This window comes from Phlebotomus argentipes, unplaced genomic scaffold (assembly GCF_947086385.1).
Source record: "Phlebotomus argentipes unplaced genomic scaffold, Phlebotomus argentipes genome assembly contig_2, whole genome shotgun sequence".
NCBI classification, from domain to species: domain Eukaryota; kingdom Metazoa; phylum Arthropoda; class Insecta; order Diptera; family Psychodidae; genus Phlebotomus; species Phlebotomus argentipes.
This window is the reverse complement of record NW_026776162.1, coordinates 2,370,015-2,388,999: the sequence shown is the minus strand read 5'-3', so window position 1 is coordinate 2,388,999 and position 18,985 is coordinate 2,370,015. Positions and strand designations below refer to the sequence as shown.

The window sequence follows — 18,985 nt, the reverse complement described above, 5'->3', positions numbered from 1 at the left end:
ATTGAAAGATTTTAAAGTAAAATTTATTTTATTGCTGTGCATCCAAAATTCGTTCGATTCAACTTCTTTGTGTTCTGATTTTCCTGCGAGAGGCGCTGGGTGTTCATGGCGAGTGCGGCGAAGTGTTAGGAATTTTTTTGCGGAGTGAGTGTGACTGTGAGGAATAGTTGTATTTTTGCACTTTCCCCGGCATTTAGGTAGTTTCTTGGACAGTCATCCTGGTGGGCAGACTGCCGTGGTGCGTGATAAGTGTGATTTGTGTGTGCTGAACGCGAGAGTTGTGTGAAAAGTGTGGAGACTGACGCGCTTCAATATAACCTCACACTTGTATTGATTGCGATCCGCAAATCCCTATTTTGTACAAGAAAACACACATAAACCACCCCCCACAACGTTTTTCAGTAAGCAAAGGCCACAACAAACATGTCTATTGAGTTTTTGCAAGTGAGCGAGGAGGAGGGCGAGGAGCCCATCGAGTTGCCGGTGGAAGAGGATGGGACGCTACTTCTGTCAACACTGCAGGCGCAATTTCCCGGCACGTGCGGCTTGAAGTACCGCAATCCGGACTCGCGGGCTATTCGCGGGGTGCGCCTGAATGAGGGACGGCTGCACCCGCCGATCCCGGAGAGCGGATGGGGTTCACAGGTGTATTTTTGCGTCTTCCCCAAAGGTGGTAAATTCACGCTCCACTAAAGTGTCACTGCAATTCCCCCTAACTCAGCCGTTGCGTCTATTGTAGAAAACAAGAGAAAGAGCGACGATCATCTGGAGAACTCTACGGCAAAGACGAAACGCATGGAGACGCGCTTGAGATGCACCGACCTGATCGTGCTGGGCTTGCCGTGGAAGACAACGGAGCTGAGCTTGCGGGAGTACTTCGAGACATTCGGCGAGGTGCTGATGGCTCAGGTGAAGAAGGACATCAAATCCGGACAATCCAAGGGTTTTGGATTCATCCGTTTCGGTTCGTATGAGGCACAAATGCGCGTCTTGGCGCAGCGTCACCTCATCGACAATCGCTGGTGTGAGGTGAAGGTGCCCAACTCGAAGGAGGGCATGGTACAGCAGGTACCATGCAAAGTGTTCGTCGGACGATGCTCTGAAGATCTGACAGCTGATGATCTGAGGGACTACTTCTCCAAATTCGGCGAAGTGACCGACGTGTTCATCCCAAAGCCCTTCCGTGCGTTCAGTTTCGTCACGTTCCTGGACCCGGAAGTTGCTCAATCGCTCTGCGGTGAGGACCACATTATTAAGGGTGTGTCAGTAAGGGTGTCCAATGCTGCGCCCAAGTCGGAACAGAATCGCAATCCAAACTACACGTCTGGACCACCGTCACACCATCAACGTGGATCTGGTGAGTCGTAACGTTGAGACATTCGCTATCTGTATTACTTATCCCGCATTTTAACCCCAACTGAAGTGCCACCGGATCCGAGAAACCCCATCAATCGCCAGGAGAACATCTCCTATCCACAGAGTCGAGGATATATGCCAAATCCGCCGATTCAGCACAACAACGGCTGGAACAATCAGAACCGTGGGAATTTGGACATGCCTAACTTGCAAGCGCTGGGGATAAATCCACAAGGACAGAATCCATCAAATCAAGGTCAAAATATTAATAATCCACTTGGTAAATTTTACCAATTTGCTCTTCAATTCTGTCTATAATGGACAATTTTCACTTCCACTTCACTGCCTCTTTTGCAGGTGTTGGATTGAACATAAATGCGCTTCCTATGAATCCAGCCCTCGTGGCTGCCGCACTCAATCAGTGGAGTTTGATTGGGAATCTGCAGAATCAGAATCAAGAACAGGGCTTTGGTGGCTCTGGTGGGCCCAATGCACAGCCGGGATCGTCTCAGGGAGGCAACTTCCTGTCGTGGATGTCTCAGGGCGGTGGCGGCGGTGGGGACGGTCAGCAGGTAAACAATGTGAGATGATTTTTATATTACTATTCATCACGAGTCGCTCGTTGTGGATCACAATGGTGTGTCTCTGAAGAAAACAACTCTCACTTTTACTTAGTGTTGATATTTCTCAAAGTATATATGCCATTGTGACAAGAATGAGCGACTCAATCCCATAATATTCTAACTTGATATTTATTTATTCTAATATGTGATTTTTAAATGTGTAATTTCATGGCGTATTTGTTGCTTTATTGACAAAATCACCGTGTAAATGAAAAAATAGCAATTTCAGGGTGGTAATCAACCCTGGTCGAGACAGCAAGGCGGCTCCGGTCAACCTGGTCCAGATCACAAGCAGAATTTCCTCTAAGCCACTGTCAAGTGGTCTCGATGGTAGAGTTATTGCGAGTGAGAGAAAGTAAGGCGATTCGTAGTGTTTAAAGAATGATGTTTGGGTCAATTGTCAAATATCCCTTTTTTAGTGGCTTTTGCGATGACTTTTCCCCTTTCTTCTTGTCTTTCTTCTAGGCATAGATAGAAATTTATTGTGGAAATTGTGGCTCTGTTTGTGACATTGTAAGCGGGATGCGCAAGACAAAACTGGGGGAAGTCTATCTTTTTTTCTGTAAATGTGGATACAAGATTGTTGGTAAAAAAAAGTGAGAAAGCGAGAGCGAGAGCGAACGAGCGAAAGAGAGAGGCACAGAAATGGAGTTCTATATGAGACAAGAAAAATTGTGAAAGTGTGTCTCATGATCAATTTTGTTTCAATTTTATCTTTTTTGGCGTTATCAAATCATATGCTGAGAGGGGAAATTATGATGTGTGCTTCCTTGGCGTATCTGTTCTTGTGGGAGAGCGCGCGGTGGCGGATGAGAAAGAGGATGAATTTGTCTTTCTTGAGAGTCAGCAGGGAATCGCGAAAGGGAATCAGAGCATCTTTGTACATTTATTTCATCCTCTTATTAATGAGAGTGTGGCCGATGAATCGTTTTTTTTCCACATCAGTTCTTTTTCCCTATCATCACACATTTTTATTTAAAATATAAGTATTTCTTATTTGGAGAGTTGCTATACTATACATGAGTTACTTGTTTGCAAGTGTTGTGAGTTCTATATATGATGATTGTACCCATATGCTGAGCAATGCTGGAAGAAAAATTGTAAAATTAATTGACTTTGAGAAGATTGATGATAAGAAAAAGTAGATGAGAGTTGAATAATGATGGCAATTTTATATAAATTGATAACAATATACAAAACAAAATACTAATTGATAGTTACTAAGGCAAATTTATAGAAATTTTCCATTGTGTAAAAGGATTACTATTTTACTCGTATTGGAAACAAATGAGAGAGAATTTTTTCGGATGAGAATTGATATGACTTTTCTGAATATGAGATGAGATGTATAGTCGTTTCTTCATTTGTGAGGTGGACTATGTATAATGTTTCAATTTGTAGAATTGGGAAGCGAAATTGAGAGTATATAAAATATTATTACAACAGAGCAAAGAGAGAGAAATGTATGAGGAAATATTGTTAGAAGGATGAATGGGATTCTGTTGTAATAATGTTAGATGACAACAAAAAAACCTACAAATTTTATTCATAATTACAATAAAATATTCTTGATGTCTGCACATGAAAGAAGTGATTTTTCATGATGAATGCTTTCTCTTGGCACGTTTTAGTCTTTTTCCCTTTCAGTTTTTCTTTTTATTATCATTAAAACCGTTTTTTGCTTTTCCCTTTCCTCGTGCGAGTTTGTGATTAATTTCTATTCCATTTATCACACTCTTTTCCCCACTCCCGTAGGAAAATTATGAGATGGAAAATGAGTCGAATGGCAGGAATTATGGTGTAAGTCGAGGGGGTGCAATTGTGAGCATGTGGTGTACAGTTGAATATGCTTTGGTTGATGTTTTATGAGTATAATTCAGTCAGTTACTTGGCAGGACAATGAGTGTACACCACTTACCATAATGTTCTCCCCTTGATAATGAGTATAGTGCCAAAAAATTCATATACCCTTGATGAACCCTTCACGCTTTTCACTCTTTTCTGCACGAAATTGACCTTCCCAGCATCTTTCCCTGAAGCATCCCTGAAGAGAGCGAGTGAAACCCACCCCCTGAGGTCTAGTTTGAAGCTCATAAATGCAGTAAAAGTGGATGTGGTGCTTTGTGAGGCGGGAGATGTGATGAATTTGATGGAGTGACGTGAGTATATATTTAAAATAATTGCGAAGGGTGCGCACTCATTGAGGTCTGTATTTTCCATTATAAATGAAACAATAGGTGAGCTGTACAAAAGGGCGCAAATGATGTGTTTTCCCATGTCTCTTCATCATGAAATTTGTTTATGCATTTTCAGCTCATGTGTGATGACCACTAGAGCCAGTATCTGTGATGACCGAAATTTAATGAAAATGTGTCTGAGCGATTTTTGGAGGTGAAATTGGGAGCGTGTGTGTGAAGAGAATGTTGCTAATTTTGCACATCTATTTTACTTATCACTATAGGAGAGATGTCTGAATACAAGAAATAAAGACTGTTGAATATTTTCAGGGCGGTTCACTGATTCTGTACTGAGACTGTGATGAATAAAAATCACTTTAATTGAAACAGATGGGTGTTTTATTAATGGGATGCGTTGCCGAGGGTGGGAAAGGAGAAATATGCTCATGACAACATAATCTCACAGAGTTGTCTGCACTTTGTGGCGCATTTTCCATCCAACCGAGCACACTTTGAGAGTAAAATTGAATTTTTTTCTGCATAATTCATGCAGTTTTACATAAATTTCTTATAGAAACAACACATTTTGTTGTCTGTTACTCTTTAAATTCTTCCGACATCGCCATTTCCACACACCGATTCGGTCGATTTCATCGACTCGTTCTCGTGTGGAATGTGTGGAAGTCAAAGTGAAGAAGTGTGTGGTATTCGCCGTGTCGTCACGGGTGTTTTTATTATTGCATTTCACGGGAAAATCTCACTGAAAATCGCCAATAAACCACTCTAATTTGTAAAGTGTATCCCAATATTCGTACTGATAGCGTGAGTGACCCGCAAGACTGCCTAGGTGTAGGGTAAAGTGGCGCAGAAAAGTGAACCCGAGCGAGATGCAATCTCCAGTGTGAATTAATATGGCCGCGTTGTTGACATACAAGAGCTATTTTTGCTTGCGCTAATTAATTGCATTTATTGGATTAATTGGGAGTGATGTAAACAAATTGTGGCCACAGAACACGTGAGTATAGATTAAGGTGCGGTGTGGTGGTGCCCTGTGTGGAATGCGATGGTGATTTTTCGGGATTTTTGCAGGCGACTGTAGAGGAAAATTCCGAGAAACACAATGGAACTGTCAAAGAGACCAATCGATGGCGGAAACAAAGAGCTGCTGAGCTGTTTGTAAATCGCGGTGCGGCAACTTCATCCCCATTTCTTCAAATTCCAGTGAACGGGATCAGGTGGTCATCGGCAGGGGCGGAGGAAGTGGCAAGGCTCTTTGGTATCCGGATGTGTCTAAGCCACTTGGAGAGCTGATAGGGAATCGACAGTATTGAGCAGAATGACGTCCGTCCTGCCCCAGTGTCTCATCGTGACTGTCTGGTCAATTTTTGTACTCATCACGCACGCCAGATCACAGCTCCTCAGTCAGGACATTGCTGCCCAGTACAGCCTCCCACCGAATGCCAGCTATTTCACGCACCTCTCCTACGACAGAAGGCGATCCGTGCTGTATGCCGGCGCCACAAATCGCATCTTTCAATTCACCCGCAACCTTGGTCTCCAAGGAGAGTCCGTGACGGGCCCCAAGCTCGACAGCCCGCAGTGTCACACGGGAGGATGTCCCGATGATGTTGAGACTGTGGAAACGAACAACCACAACAAAATTCTAATTGTTAATGAGGTGGGTGACTCTCTGATAGCATGCGGAAGTGTCCGACAGGGCGCCTGTGAGATCTACAATCTCAAGAGTTTCCCATCTTCGCGGGAGGATATTGAAATCCCACTGGCGGCGAATGAGGAGTACGCGTCCACATTCGCCTTTATTGGCCCATCGAGGTACACGTCGTGGAAGAAGGAGGACATCCTCTATGTGGGCACCACATTCACCAATGTCGGGGACTATCGGCATGACGTCCCCGCAATTTCATCTCGAAAACTCAATGATCTCAACTACGCGGAGTTCTCCATTCAACAATCAAACATAAATATCGATGTGAAATACAGGGATCACTTTCTCGTGAACTACGTGTACGGATTCAACTCATCAGATTACGCGTACTTTGCCGTGGTGCAGAAGAAGAGCCACTTAGCGGAGGAGAATGGTTTTATCACACGTCTGGCGCGTATTTGCGTCAATGATCCCAATTACGACAGCTACACGGAGGTGTCGATACTCTGCCGTGTAGAAGACGTCAATTACAATATCTTGCGGGATGCCAAGGTGACGGTGGCGGGACAGAGATTGGCTCAGGAGATGGGCATCAAGAAGGACGACAGTGTTCTCGTGGCAGTGTTTTCACCATCACGTGAAATCACGAATGAGCCACAAGACAACTCCGCAATGTGCATCTACAGCCTTAAAGAGATTGAGGAGATGTTCACGGAGAACATCCACATGTGCTTCAACGGGACGCTCAAGGATCGAAATCTGGGCTACATCTCGGGCACGATAAATGACGGAAAGTGTCCGATGGTGGGCTCAATTGGTAATGTGCACGATTTCTGCTCCGTGGGCCTCAAGATAAGTGGTGTGGCGCCCATCACGGCGAGGGCTGTCTTTCACTTTCCCAATGAATCCATTACATCCATCACGACGGCTATTACAGGACCCCACACTGTGGCCTTCCTGGGCACCATTGATGGCTACATAAAGAAAGTATGGCTATCCGGGCCCGTGGCGGGACAATATGAAAAGATTGAGGTGGATCAGGGTAGCAAAATTCTCCCAGATACGATGGTATCTCCGCGTCACGATTTTCTCTACGTGCTCTCATCGAAGAAGATCACGAAGCTGCGAGTAGAGCATTGTGGCATTTACACGGATTGTTCAAAGTGCCTGGAGTCCAGGGATCCTTTCTGTGGCTGGTGCTCCTTGGAGAAGAGATGCACAGTGAGGAGTGCCTGTCAAAAGGACACTTCAGCGTCACGATGGCTTGCTCTTGGCAATGGACAACAGTGCATAGACTTTGAAATGGTGCAGCCCGAGAAGATTCCCATTGATGAGATGACGACGGTTCACCTCACTATCCGCACTCTTCCCGAGTTGCCGTTCAACGCCAAGTATAAGTGCGTATTCGGCAATTCCACCCCAATTGATGCCATCGTGACGGAGAGTGGCCTCAAGTGCCAGACGCCTCCGTACAAATTTCGACCTCAAATTGAACCACGTGAGGATCACGTTCTCGTGCCGCTCAGTGTGAGATCATCAGAAACCAACAAGGATTTTGTGTCTAGGAACTTTGCCTTCTTCGATTGTTCACGTCATGAAACATGTAAGAGTTGCGTTAAGAGCGAATGGGGGTGTAATTGGTGCATTTATGATAACGTCTGTGTGCATAATGCCACTACTTGTCGTACGGCCATCACGAATGCCGTGATAAAGCATGAGCTGGCGTGCCCCAGACTAAAACAGAGGCCGCGGAATGAGACTATCTACCTGCCCATTCGCGTTGCCAAGGAGATTCGGCTCGAGGTGGAGAACTTGCCACGCCCGCAGAGTGGTCACGTGGGATTCACGTGCACGGTGACGATTGAGGGGGCCAACATGGGGCTGCCGGCACGTGTTGAAGCCAACAAGTACATCGTGTGCGAGAAGACAGTGTATTCTTATGAGGCGAAGACCAACGAGTATGTTGCCACAGTGGAGGTGAAATGGAATCGTGTGCATCATATTGACACCACAAAGGTGATTCTCTACAAATGCGACGTCCTGGGATCTCATCGGGAGCATGCAGACTGCAGCCTCTGTGTCACACGGAATCCGAAGTACCAGTGCGCATGGTGTGGAAACAATTGTGTGTACAATGAGACCTGCGAGTGGGGACAAGCCACAACGGAGTGCCCTAAGCCGAGAATTGACATCATCAAGCCTCTGAGTGGACCAATTGAAGGAGGCACACTCATCACAATCGAGGGTAGCAACTTGGGTGTCCGTCGAGAGGACGTTATGGATAAAATCAGGATAGGGGATATTCCGTGTGAACTTGTTAACTATGAGATTTCCGTGAAGATTGAGTGTCGCACTGGGAGTGTAAGTTATGAGCTCACGGCTCCTGTTAAGGTGGGAAATGACGCTGGATATACAGAGTCGAGTGTCCAGTATCACTACAAAGATATCCAATTGCTGGGGCTCACGCCGACCATTGGACCTCAAAGTGGCGGAACGAAATTGTCCATCATTGGCAAGTACCTCAACATTGGGTCCAGTATTATGGCATATCTCGATGACTACGTGTGTGAGATTAACATCACACAAGCCTCGTCGAGTCGTCTCACGTGTGTCACTTCAGCTGCGCGAGGACAGGACCATATCAAAACCCTGACGCTGGTGATTGACGGTGCCAATCGAACTCTCGCTTGTCGATCTAATCGCAACTACGATGAGGTTTGTAGTGTATTTAACTACACTCAAGACCCACGAATTATGCAGATCAAGCCTCTTAAAAGTTTCGTGAGTGGAGGACGAATGGTCACCGTGCATGGAACGAATCTCGATGCCATCCAGAAGCCAGAGATTGAGGTTTATGCTAATGATGAGAGGGTGAATAAGTCCACATGTTTCGTGATCAGTCCACATCAAATAGAGTGTCCCTCGCCGGCGGTTAATGGAAAGTTCAACGCATTGAAGATGAGTGTGGCCACTTCATCTGGAGGGAATGGCACAAAGAGGCACAGAAGGAGCAATACTGAATCCCTTTTCACCACCGTTGGCTACTATTCATCGTCAGTGGTGCCGGGAAGTGGAGGAGATGTGGCAGCAGCGCTTAAGAGGGAGACTCAATTGAGTCTTCAGATTCGCTTCGTGATGGATAATGTTCAATCGGTGAAGGATCTCAATAAGCATTTCCCCAGCCTCAGGAGCACTCTGGTGTACGTCGAAGATCCCAAATTCCATACATTCCCCGCGAATGGCGTGAAGCTCTACAAGGGTGAAAGTCTCGTGATTGAGGGTGATAATCTCAATATAGCCAGCGATGAGACTGATGTGAATGTCACTATTGGGACTATGCAGTGCAATGTGACGAGTTTGGCACTATTACAGCTTGTTTGTATTCCTCCTGAGCAACAACCACTGGGCACGGATGAGAGTGGCATTGAGACGAACAATGATTTGCCATTAGTAGTCGTGAGGGTGGGAAAAAGCCTTAGATTCCCAATTGGCTATCTGAAATACGATTTGATGAAGCCATACGTTTTATCTACAGCGATGATTGTCATCACAATAACTATATTGATTGTGGTGATTCTTCTAATTATTGTGCTTATTGTGTATCGGAGGAAAAGCACACAGGCTGAGAGGGAGTACAAGAGGATTCAGATTCAGATGGACACTCTGGAGAGTAACGTGAGGATGGAGTGTAAGCAAGCTTTCGCTGAGCTTCAGACAGATATGACGGATATTACGGCAGATTTGGAAAATGCCGGCATTCCCACGTTGGATCATGTCAATTATATAATGAAAGTGTTCTTCCCTGGAGTATCGGATCATCCCATATTGAATGCTCCCAAGGTAAGGATGAACACACCACACACAAATTATGACGCTGCTATGTTGCAATTTGAGCAATTAATCAACAATAAGTACTTCCTGCTGATGTTCATTGAGACGCTGGAGTCACAGAAGTCCTTCAACATTCGTGATAAAGTGAACGTAGCTTCACTCCTGATGATTGTGCTGATGAACAAGATGCCGTACGCCACGGACATCCTCAAGTGTCTCCTGCTGAGGCTCATTGATAAGTCCGTGACGTCAAAGCATCCTCAACTCATGCTCCGCCGAACGGACAGTGTGGTTGAGAAGATGTTGACGAACTACATGGCGCTCTGTATGTATGACTACCTGAAGGAGTACGCGGGATCGTCGCTGTTCCTTCTCTACAAGGCCATAAAGCATCAGATCGAGAAAGGTCTGGTAGATGCAATCACCCACGACGCGAGGTACTCGCTGTCGGAAGAGAAGCTGCTGCGTGAGCAAATTGAACATCACGCGGTGACACTGCACATTGTTCAGGATGACTTGGATGAGAAGGTGCACTGCAAGGTGCTGGATTGTGATACCATCACTCAAGTCAAGTCTAAAATTCTCGATGCACTGTTCAAGAATACAGCGTATTCTATGCGACCGTCAGTGCATGAAATTGATCTGGAGTGGCGTCACGGACGAGGTGGCCATTTGACGCTCCAAGATGAAGACCTCACGACAAAGACACACAATGGGTGGAAGAGACTCAACACGCTAGCGCACTATGGAGTTAAAGAGTCCGCGGTGATGTCACTGATTGCTCGTCAGAATGAGAACTACAACAAACAACAGCCATACCTGAATTGTTTCTACATTAATAACACCCAGTCTCACATCATCATAAATGCCGACATTGACTCAGAACTTCATCCGCCAAGAGTGTATCACTTGGTGAAGCCTTTGATGAGTGACCATCAGTTGAATGTAAAGAATGCCCACTTGTCGACCCTGGAGAGGACGCACAAGGCCATTCCTGAGATTTTCCTCACCAGACTGTTGGCCACGAAGGGAACAATCCAGAAGTTTGTCGACGATTTCTTTGCCACGATTCTCACAGTAAATGAGGAACTTCCGCCGGCCGTTAAATGGCTTTTCGATCTGTTGGATGAAGCTGCTCGGCGGCATGGAATCTCGGATCCGGAAGTGGTGCACGCGTGGAAATCCAACTCGCTACCCTTGCGTTTCTGGGTGAACTTCATCAAGAATCCAGATTTTATATTCGACATCGACAAGACACCCACAGTGGATGCCAGTTTGAGCGTCATTGCACAGACTTTTATGGATGCCTGCTCGACGACTGAGCATCGCTTGGGTAAGGACTCGCCATCAAATAAACTCCTTTTCGCGAAGGACATCCCGCAGTATCGTGAGATGGTGAAGGTGTTTTACCGCGAAGTTGGGAGATTACCACAGATCAGTGATCAGGAGATGGGCACAGCCATGCAAGAGCTATCTGTGCAGCAGAACGATGAATTCGACACCATAGCCGCTCTTAAGGAACTATATATCTACGTGACGAAGTATCGTGATCAGATATTGGACACACTCGACATGGATCCCTACTGCAAGAAGATGCACTTGGCTCACAAGCTGGAAAATGTTGCCTGCACACTCGAGGGTGAGTGAAAAATATTAATTGTCTCTCTGTTTATGGTCATCGAGAAATCATTACTTTAATTGTGGCTCTGATGAGACGAGCTTTGAATTCTCAATGAAGTTGATGGGAAAGATCGTGGTGTATTTCAGGGTGAATCGAATTAAGAGAGACGCGTGGTCACGGAGGAATATGGGGCTTGTTTAAAAAGAGTAGCAAGAAATTTGCCTTGTCAGTAGTGTTTTATCTGAAGACAATCAATTCCAAGGAACTGGTTTGAATCATCATCTCTAGTAAACGATAATGCACGAATCCATTCTCAAGAATAATTTATGCCAGTGGATTTTTATTATCTTTTTTCCCACTCCAATCGATGTTGATTATTGAACAATTTTTGAGTGAAATCCACAACCACATCTTTTATCGTCCGATTTTGCTTAAAAGCTTTTCAATCGCTTCTGCGTAATTGACAGTTGGAATTGGAAAATTCATAAATGCAAAATGTGTTAGTCTAATTCTGTTTGTTTGACAAAATCCATTCTCTTATCTCAGCCGGACTATCGAGTCTCCCGAGGCCACATTAACGTTCAGTTGGAAGTCTTCCGCGAATTGATCTCAACCGAATGAGGCAGTTGGGCAGTATCAATTGCAGAAAGTATGCCACACTTAAGAACTCAATGCTGACAATGGGACAGTGCAACGATTCCGGCGAAGCGTCCACATCTCGGAGATGACAGAAGGTCTTCGAGTAGAGGACCATATTTTATACATTCTACACACGGGACAAGAAGGAAGCGTTCAAATCACACTCCTTTGATTTGAATATCATTACGATTGATGGTGTATTTTCCCCCCTCCTCAAGAGAATAGCTTACAGCTTACACATTAAGAAACTCATTTACAATTACAATCAACTATGGATAGTTAACATTGATATGTATATTATATTAGTATTTCACGCGAGATGACTTTTTAAGGTATGAAATGACGCATTTTCGTTGGCTAAATGGCGAATGAGAAATCAGTACTTAATGATAAATTGTAGAATGCATTTATCACAAATTGTAATATTTGTATAAATTAGATGTTCGAAATGCTTAAAGTGCTTCGTACGTAGAGTGAGAGATTACAACAAATTCCTTCCGATACACAACGGAAAAATAGACAGACTCCGACTAAATTATGTCAAGACTGATTATTTCCATCGTAAATTCCTTCTTTTATGAAGACTTTAAAGAAAAGAAAACAACACTGGCACCATTAAATCACAAAACTGGAGAACTGCCCTGAATTTTAGTGCTCTCTATACCTATATTGCTGTGCATTTTTTCTCTTAAACTTTAGGGAGTAAAGATATGATTTTTATCTCGTTCTATTTAATAGTGTTATATTTATTTTATACGCGCACATTCTACTTGTGCAAACAACAGTGAAGAAGAATTGTTAGCGTCCACGCAAGAGAAAAAATCGTAATGGTATTCCTAAATCAGATTTTTGTGAAAAGGTTTTTGCCACATAAGAATGCGCAAAACAAATGGACATAATTGTGGATGAATTTCATGCGAGTCCAATTGCTGAATTGATTAGTGTTGAATGGAGAAGAAAATAAGGGAAAATACAGATGAAATTATTATAAGGATTATAAAGAAAAAATCATTATTACTATACATTCCTAGTCGCAATATTTATAAGGAAAAAAAGAATTATATATATATATATTAAATGTGAGATATTGTGAGTTGTTTTTAATAATTACTACTATAAAGCAGTGAATGGAGAAGTAAAAGCTAGACATTACAATGTTTTAGTAATCAACTTATTCATGGAAAATTAAGAGGAGTGGAGAAACAAGGAAGGAAATCGTAATTATGATAGTAAAGAATAATGAATACGTACATTAGCGATTTTTAGAGTTTAGCGATATGATAATGTATGAATATTTTACACTTTAGATTTTTACATCGAATTTCAGTTTCTTTTTCTGGAGAACAAGAGCAAGAACAACTTACTATACGTATAATCCCAATATTACACATTTAATTAAACACTAATGCAATTTCATCCTCATTATAAGACAACAAAATATTTATGTTTAATTATGCAAATGATCTGACTTCGATAGACACACGCGGAGATGCAATAGTATTTTGAAATATTTCTTTTGTAAATATTTCCCATTATTATATGTGTGTTTTTTTTCTCTTCTATTATAATAATTTCATCCCAGTAACATTAGCCTACAGCATTTTATTTCTCTCTATACCATATGTGGTCAATTTGTATTGAAAAGACAGAGACGTTTCAATGTTGAAAGTCTCATAAAGTGAGAAGTAACACGAAAAAGTACACACAAACACTTTTGCAAGACTCAATGAGGTGGATTGCAAGAACATGTGAGATGAGCATAGGCTTAGACGGTAGAAAAGTTGATAATAATTGATAAAAAAAAAGTGAAGAGAACACTAATTAATGAAAATTTACTAATTAAAATAGGACACAAAAAATCGAAAAAACGACGTGAAGAGAAAACATACAATTTTAGGAACACGACAAGTGAAATGATTGTCCACCTTATAGATAACAAGTCTTTTTATTTTCGAAGGAAGAATTCATAGTGTAAATACTTTTTCTGAGAATATAATTATTTTCAAATCGATCTCCGTGCGTTTTTTTCGCTCACAAGAGGCTCAACTTTTCCCCCATCGAGTTCAGATAACGTTTATCTCAATTTGCTTTTACTTGGCGCGTTGCTGTAATTTGTCAGCTCGGCTTTTTTCTCTCCTTCGCAATGCTGAAGGCTTTCGAAATTGGCGAGATTCCCTCATTTCAGACACAGAGTCCCAAATGAGAGATTCACACAATTTTTTGCTCGGTCGGCATTTCAACTGAAGATCAAGTGAACCGACGCGCGGTATGCATGATTTCAGCGAGGAGGCGCTCAAAACAGAACTGCGAGACCCAAAGAGTGGAGGCTGAAAACCTTCAAGTGCTAGAGGCAGTGCGATGTGCGCCGCGCAATTCGATGAATGACCCCTTGTGTGGAGTGTGTATAAAGAAGTGTCTTTGGAGTACTAATGAGCCGGAGTGAGAGAGAATGGAATTCGTGTTATCTGTGCACGTAAATGGAGGAGAGGACTTATGCAATATGCTTCTCTCGCGCGCTCCTCTCATTTGGCATAAAATGCACAAAACAAAAGCGACGTGTATTTCCCACAAATTCAATTGCAGCCGAACGGCTGGGTTTTGCAACATTGGCGGCCCCTCGTGTGGCACTATCGATCACTGGCCGTGCGATTTTTATTTAATGTACCTTCGGCTTAGCATTAATATTTACACATATACGATCCAAACGTGAAAAAGGCACACACTCAAGTGATTCATTTAATTCCCCACCAACTTACATCGCGATAAACTCATTCCGTCAACTTTGTCGCGAGAGTTTAGTCGACTTTTCGATCGCGTTGTGCTGATACCATCAGAAAATTTTCGTGCTCCCTTCAATCGCTTTGCCCCATCTTTTGCTAACAAGGATCAAGTACATCATTGTCTCCAAACTCTCTATAGTGTCGAACTCAATTGTGAGTCTCGTGCTATTGATTCGGTGAGAAAATCAGTGTTTTTGTGCGATGTTACAAGGCGAACCTTGGGCACTTTCCTCCAGCACTATTTTGCACTTTGTGTGGTGGAAGAGACGAATTTATTTCGTCTTTCCCAGTGAATTTCTCACTCATCAGGGGCTATTCACTAAGGAATACTCAGTGCACCACCCCGATGATCAAGTGTTTTGCAGTGATCAGTGCTCTCTTGCTGTCTGGTGGATTACATTTATAGCAAGAAATACGCAAAAACCATGCAAATTATTCGTCAGCGGTCAGCAAATTTTCTCCACTGAATCATGAATCATAACTTCGATTCGAGTTCTACAGAATACATTGTAATTTTCTCAAAAGCGTAGGAATAGCAAATTATTATCGGCGCTTCAGGAAATGCTTTCAAGCATTTTATTCTTTTGTCCTAACTTTTTTTTGTCTCTCAGTTTCTGGCATATTTTGCGTGACTGTTAAAGATAAAGATTCATATGATACGCCCAAAATTAATTGCAATGCAGAGAAAAATTTGTTAACTCAACATCTAAACAAAATATTCTTTGACTTTTCCTTTGATTTCATTCACGGAACATTTTTTTCTCCCTTATTGTAGTATTTTTATGATTTAAATTGCAATCAGTAAAATTACAAATTAGTATTAAATTACAATAATTCCTTTCATTATGATTGTTGCACTTGGCCAGGGCCTGAATGAGCCACTTGGCCAAATTGATCATCATCGCGGCGATCTTCCAATTGAAGATCTCTTCACGCGATCTTAAAGGCCTCAGCGCAATTGCATGACATCCACTGATCACTCGAGAGGAGTTTCACCGCACAGTGCGATCAAGAGAGTGCTAGTGAGTCGCCCTGGAACACCTTGTGGCGTGTGTGGGTCATTTTTGGGAAAACACTGATGATCGCTCTCGCGTGTGCTTTTTTGTGTCTTCCTCCAGTGTTGCGACGCCAGCATGAGTGATCAGTGCGGATCGCCGAGTCCGTGTTGCGCGTGGTGACTTGGCGGCGGGTCCAGAAGACCTTCTCCGACTCCCCGGGATCATGGCTGTGCTGCTGCGCAACGTGACCAACAGCATCTGGCACGCTTTCGGCGCCCTGCACCAGGAGCAGGATGGCCTGGTGAACAAGACGAAGCTGAAGGTGAGGCATTTGTGGGTGGACTGAGGCTGTGCTGGTGCGTCCGGGCCACTTTGCGCGGCCGGAGCGGCCGAAAGGCCACACTTGGGCACATGTGGGCGTACCTCTCTTGGAGGTGCCTCGCACCACTCTCTGGCACAGTCGGACTCCGGCTCATGGTCACCGCGCGCTACCCAGCGCGCGAGCTAATTTCTCGCTTCTCCGTTTAAGGTGCTGACGGCAAATCTCGCAACTCTGCTCGACTTATATGGGGTGGAAAGGGGCCTGGATCACTTTCGGTCGACGGCCACACTCAATTTTGAGCATTTCAAGTTCTACCTGGCCCAGGAGGTGTTCTCCTGCCTGCCCAACACACTCACACTCGCCGAGCTGAGGAGTCACGAGGCCAAAATTGATGAGGTACGCATTGTCACTCTTCTTTTCGTCAAACTTTTGAGCAACACCGCGAGAGAGAAATCACGAAGAATGAATCACACTCGCGCTGCTCTTCTTCCCGCCAAGAATTTCACTCGGGCGCGATCAAAGTGAGATAATTCAAGAGCATTTCTCTTTCATGGGAATTCCATGAGAATTTCTGTCTCTCCTCCCGGATTAACTCAAATCGAAAGACTTCAACAGACGAAACAAGAAATTCGTTAGATATGTATCTTGTCTATGCTACTGAATAGTCGATGTGGTGATATTTTTGGTCGCATAGAAAAAATTTCATTTCTTCACAATCCAATACCGGAGAACAATTATTCAATTAACATATTCAAATACGCCCAATTATCTCATTCCAAAAATACTAGACAGCATAATTAGAGAGCGGCATGTGGAGCAAAGATTTTTGACGCTTTACTAATGGATTGAAAAATATTTGAGGAAATACCATTAGGGCAATTTAAAGAAAAAATTCTAAACCTGGTTAATCTAGTGTTAATATTAAATTCATCCATATATAAATGTTTGCCAAATTGACCACCAAAATCTATTTGTTATCGAAACTTCGCACTTTAGGCCACAGAGATTCAACTCAAGGCGTCCCAAATTAGCATAAATATTAAAACAAAAATATTGTAATTTGCATGAAATTAGATATTTTTATTTGAATGATTCATTTGCATCTCCCAAAAAATATCACGACGATTAACGGTGATTATTGCAGCGAAACAGTATTGCAAAAGACTGGTCAAAACGCCCAAAGATCGACTCCCTTAATGCGAATTTCACGCGAGACGCCCATCATCTTGACCAGAGAAACTTCCAGCCTCCGCGCAAGGAGATACTAGAAGTGTGGAAAAAATGGGGTGATTGCTCAAGAAACCAACGCAAATTTAATTAAACACTTTCTTGCATGACTTGATTAATGTGTTTATGGATTAATTAGCAATCCATTTGGGATTTCCTCCACAGATTTGCTGGCTAGTGTGTCGACAAAAGTATACAAGTCAGCGGGAGAGTAGCATTTATCCCGAGCAATCAGTCTATAAACTCTTCCGAATCTTCTGTATGTTCAGCGATCTCGTGGTACGAACTGATGGCAACTGCCAAGTGCTGATGCACTCTTCAGAAGCCATCCAGATTGTCCAGCAGCTACTGAACATGCTGGGCCTTGACTACGAAGCAGAGAAGAAGTACGAATACCTCGTGAACTCAGATCTCACGTATCGCTTTGAGCAATTCCTCTCACTTGTCGAGTTCAGGGAAGTGCGCGAGGGCACTTTCGAGTGCATCGAATCCCTGTACGAGGCAGTGGATGAGATCTTCCAGATCTACATCAAGGACATCATCAAGAAAGGTTACCTGTACCGTCGCGGCTACTTACTGCCCACACTCCGCGAATACTGGTTCGTATTGCAGCCCTGTGAGTTGTCGTACTACAAGACGCCTCATCTCAAGGAGCTATGCGGCAGCATCTGCCTTGATTCCAACTGCATGGTGAAGCCCTTCATGTCACCCTCTGGGAAGCATGACAAGGTGCAGCGCTTCATAATCACGTCCGGGGAGAGAAATTTTGAGCTCGCGGCTCACGATCATCGCTCCCGAATGCAGTGGATTGCGGCTCTTCAGCTGGCCATCACGTATTCGGCTGGCAAGGAGGGCTTCCAGAGGGATCTCACGACCAGGCGACGGCAGCAGCGGGAGGCCACGAAGCAGAAGCGTCGCGAGGAGGAGCTGGAGCGCAGCACTCACATCCAAGAAGTGGAGGAAGCCAAAGTGCAGTTGGCGCGTGAGAAGATGGCACGAGTGGCGGCGGAGACACAAGCCAAAGAACTGGAAGCGATCGCGCGGGAGGATTCTCGTCGAGTGGCCGAACTGGAGGACATGAAGCAGACCCTGGAGAAATTGCTCATGGAAGAGACACAGGCAAAGAGAGACGAAGAAATTGTTCGTGCACTCCAGGCGCGTGTGCTCTCGGATGAGTGGGAAAAACGTGCAGAGCTGGAGCAACTGCAGGAGGAGCAGCGTGTTCTCCTGGAGCAGGAGCGCCAGAAGAGAATGGAGTTTGAAAAGCTTCAGAAGGAGAAGGAGCAACAGCTTAAGGAAGCTGAGAAACGACTCAAAGAACTCGAGGATGAACGACTGAAGCTGGACAACGAGCTGACTGTGTCCCGATGCAAAATCAAACAATCAGAAGAGGCGAAGGAAGTCCTGGAGACAAGACTCCAGACCATTCAGCCACCATCTCGGGAGGGCAGTCGCGTCCGGCGAGCTCTATCATTCATGCCATCCACTCGTGAGCGACCCACCACGAATGCAGATGCAGAGAAGAGATCATCGAACATCAGGCGGGAGAAAATCATTTCAACCAAATTTAACCACTAGCGTCTTTGTAAAAATTAACCAATAAACTAACTCACCACTGCCAGGAATGCTCCTGCTGGTATTCAGACACAAAGGTCAATCTCCTAGAAAGTCATCAAGACAATGAAGATTTTTTGGACTTAACTCAATTGCCTCAATCGTCAGCCGCATTCCTCTCTGTCTTAAAG

At 44.0% G+C, this 18,985-nt stretch overlaps 3 protein-coding genes across 10 annotated transcripts; all 3 read left to right on the top strand.

Moving 5' to 3' along the window:
• The first annotated feature begins 133 nt into the window (after positions 1-133).
• LOC132265132 (TAR DNA-binding protein 43-like) lies at positions 134-3,569 on the top strand. Of its 6 annotated transcripts, none has more exons than XM_059765645.1 (6): positions 134-238; positions 403-670; positions 722-1,357; positions 1,424-1,636; positions 1,714-1,937; positions 2,200-3,569. In XM_059765645.1, the coding sequence occupies exons 2-6, from the start codon at positions 424-426 to the stop codon at positions 2,284-2,286; spliced, it is 1,407 nt and encodes a 468-aa protein (XP_059621628.1). In that variant the 5' UTR covers positions 134-238; positions 403-423; the 3' UTR covers positions 2,287-3,569. The 6 variants fall into 6 exon arrangements, with proteins under 6 accessions (XP_059621628.1, XP_059621627.1, XP_059621631.1 ...); XM_059765644.1 differs by lacking the exon at positions 134-238 and having other exon boundaries at positions 423-670; positions 2,200-2,334; positions 2,445-3,569; XM_059765648.1 differs by lacking the exon at positions 134-238 and having other exon boundaries at positions 423-670; positions 740-1,357.
• Positions 3,570-4,849: 1,280 nt separating this feature from the next.
• LOC132264637 (plexin-B) lies at positions 4,850-13,924 on the top strand. Of its 2 annotated transcripts, none has more exons than XM_059764901.1 (3): positions 4,850-5,171; positions 5,246-11,292; positions 11,821-13,924. In XM_059764901.1, exons 2-3 carry the CDS (start codon positions 5,493-5,495, stop codon positions 11,850-11,852), a joined length of 5,832 nt encoding a protein of 1,943 aa, XP_059620884.1. In that variant the 5' UTR covers positions 4,850-5,171; positions 5,246-5,492; the 3' UTR covers positions 11,853-13,924. The 2 variants fall into 2 exon arrangements, with proteins under 2 accessions (XP_059620884.1, XP_059620883.1); XM_059764900.1 differs by having other exon boundaries at positions 4,850-5,187.
• An 808-nt stretch (positions 13,925-14,732) lies between these two features.
• On the top strand, positions 14,733-18,891 carry LOC132263523 (differentially expressed in FDCP 6-like). Of its 2 annotated transcripts, XM_059763329.1 has the most exons (4): positions 14,733-14,869; positions 15,812-16,013; positions 16,221-16,409; positions 17,406-18,891. In XM_059763329.1, the coding sequence occupies exons 2-4, from the start codon at positions 15,915-15,917 to the stop codon at positions 18,816-18,818; spliced, it is 1,701 nt and encodes a 566-aa protein (XP_059619312.1). In that variant the 5' UTR covers positions 14,733-14,869; positions 15,812-15,914; the 3' UTR covers positions 18,819-18,891. The 2 variants fall into 2 exon arrangements, with proteins under 2 accessions (XP_059619312.1, XP_059619303.1); XM_059763320.1 differs by lacking the exon at positions 14,733-14,869 and having other exon boundaries at positions 15,792-16,013.
• The last annotated feature ends 94 nt before the right edge of the window (positions 18,892-18,985 follow it).

What these genes read in the sequence shown, in the direction of transcription:
- LOC132265132 (XM_059765645.1), top strand. Translation starts at nt 424, where the DNA reads ATGTCTATTGAGTTTTTGCAAGTGAGCGAGGAGGAGGGCGAGGAGCCC. An exon ending in TTTTTGCGTCTTCCCCAAAG is followed by an intron (nt 671 to 721) that starts GTGGTAAATTCA and finishes CCCCTAACTCAG; the next exon opens with CCGTTGCGTCTATTGTAGAA. An exon ending in ACGGTCAGCAGGTAAACAAT is followed by an intron (nt 1,938 to 2,199) that starts GTGAGATGATTT and finishes ATGAAAAAATAG; the next exon opens with CAATTTCAGGGTGGTAATCA.
- LOC132264637 (XM_059764901.1), top strand. Translation starts at nt 5,493, where the DNA reads ATGACGTCCGTCCTGCCCCAGTGTCTCATCGTGACTGTCTGGTCAATT. An exon ending in TGTTGCCTGCACACTCGAGG is followed by an intron (nt 11,293 to 11,820) that starts GTGAGTGAAAAA and finishes CTCTTATCTCAG; the next exon opens with CCGGACTATCGAGTCTCCCG.
- LOC132263523 (XM_059763329.1), top strand. Translation starts at nt 15,915, where the DNA reads ATGGCTGTGCTGCTGCGCAACGTGACCAACAGCATCTGGCACGCTTTC. An exon ending in TGAACAAGACGAAGCTGAAG is followed by an intron (nt 16,014 to 16,220) that starts GTGAGGCATTTG and finishes TCTCCGTTTAAG; the next exon opens with GTGCTGACGGCAAATCTCGC. An exon ending in ACGAGGCCAAAATTGATGAG is followed by an intron (nt 16,410 to 17,405) that starts GTACGCATTGTC and finishes TTTCCTCCACAG; the next exon opens with ATTTGCTGGCTAGTGTGTCG.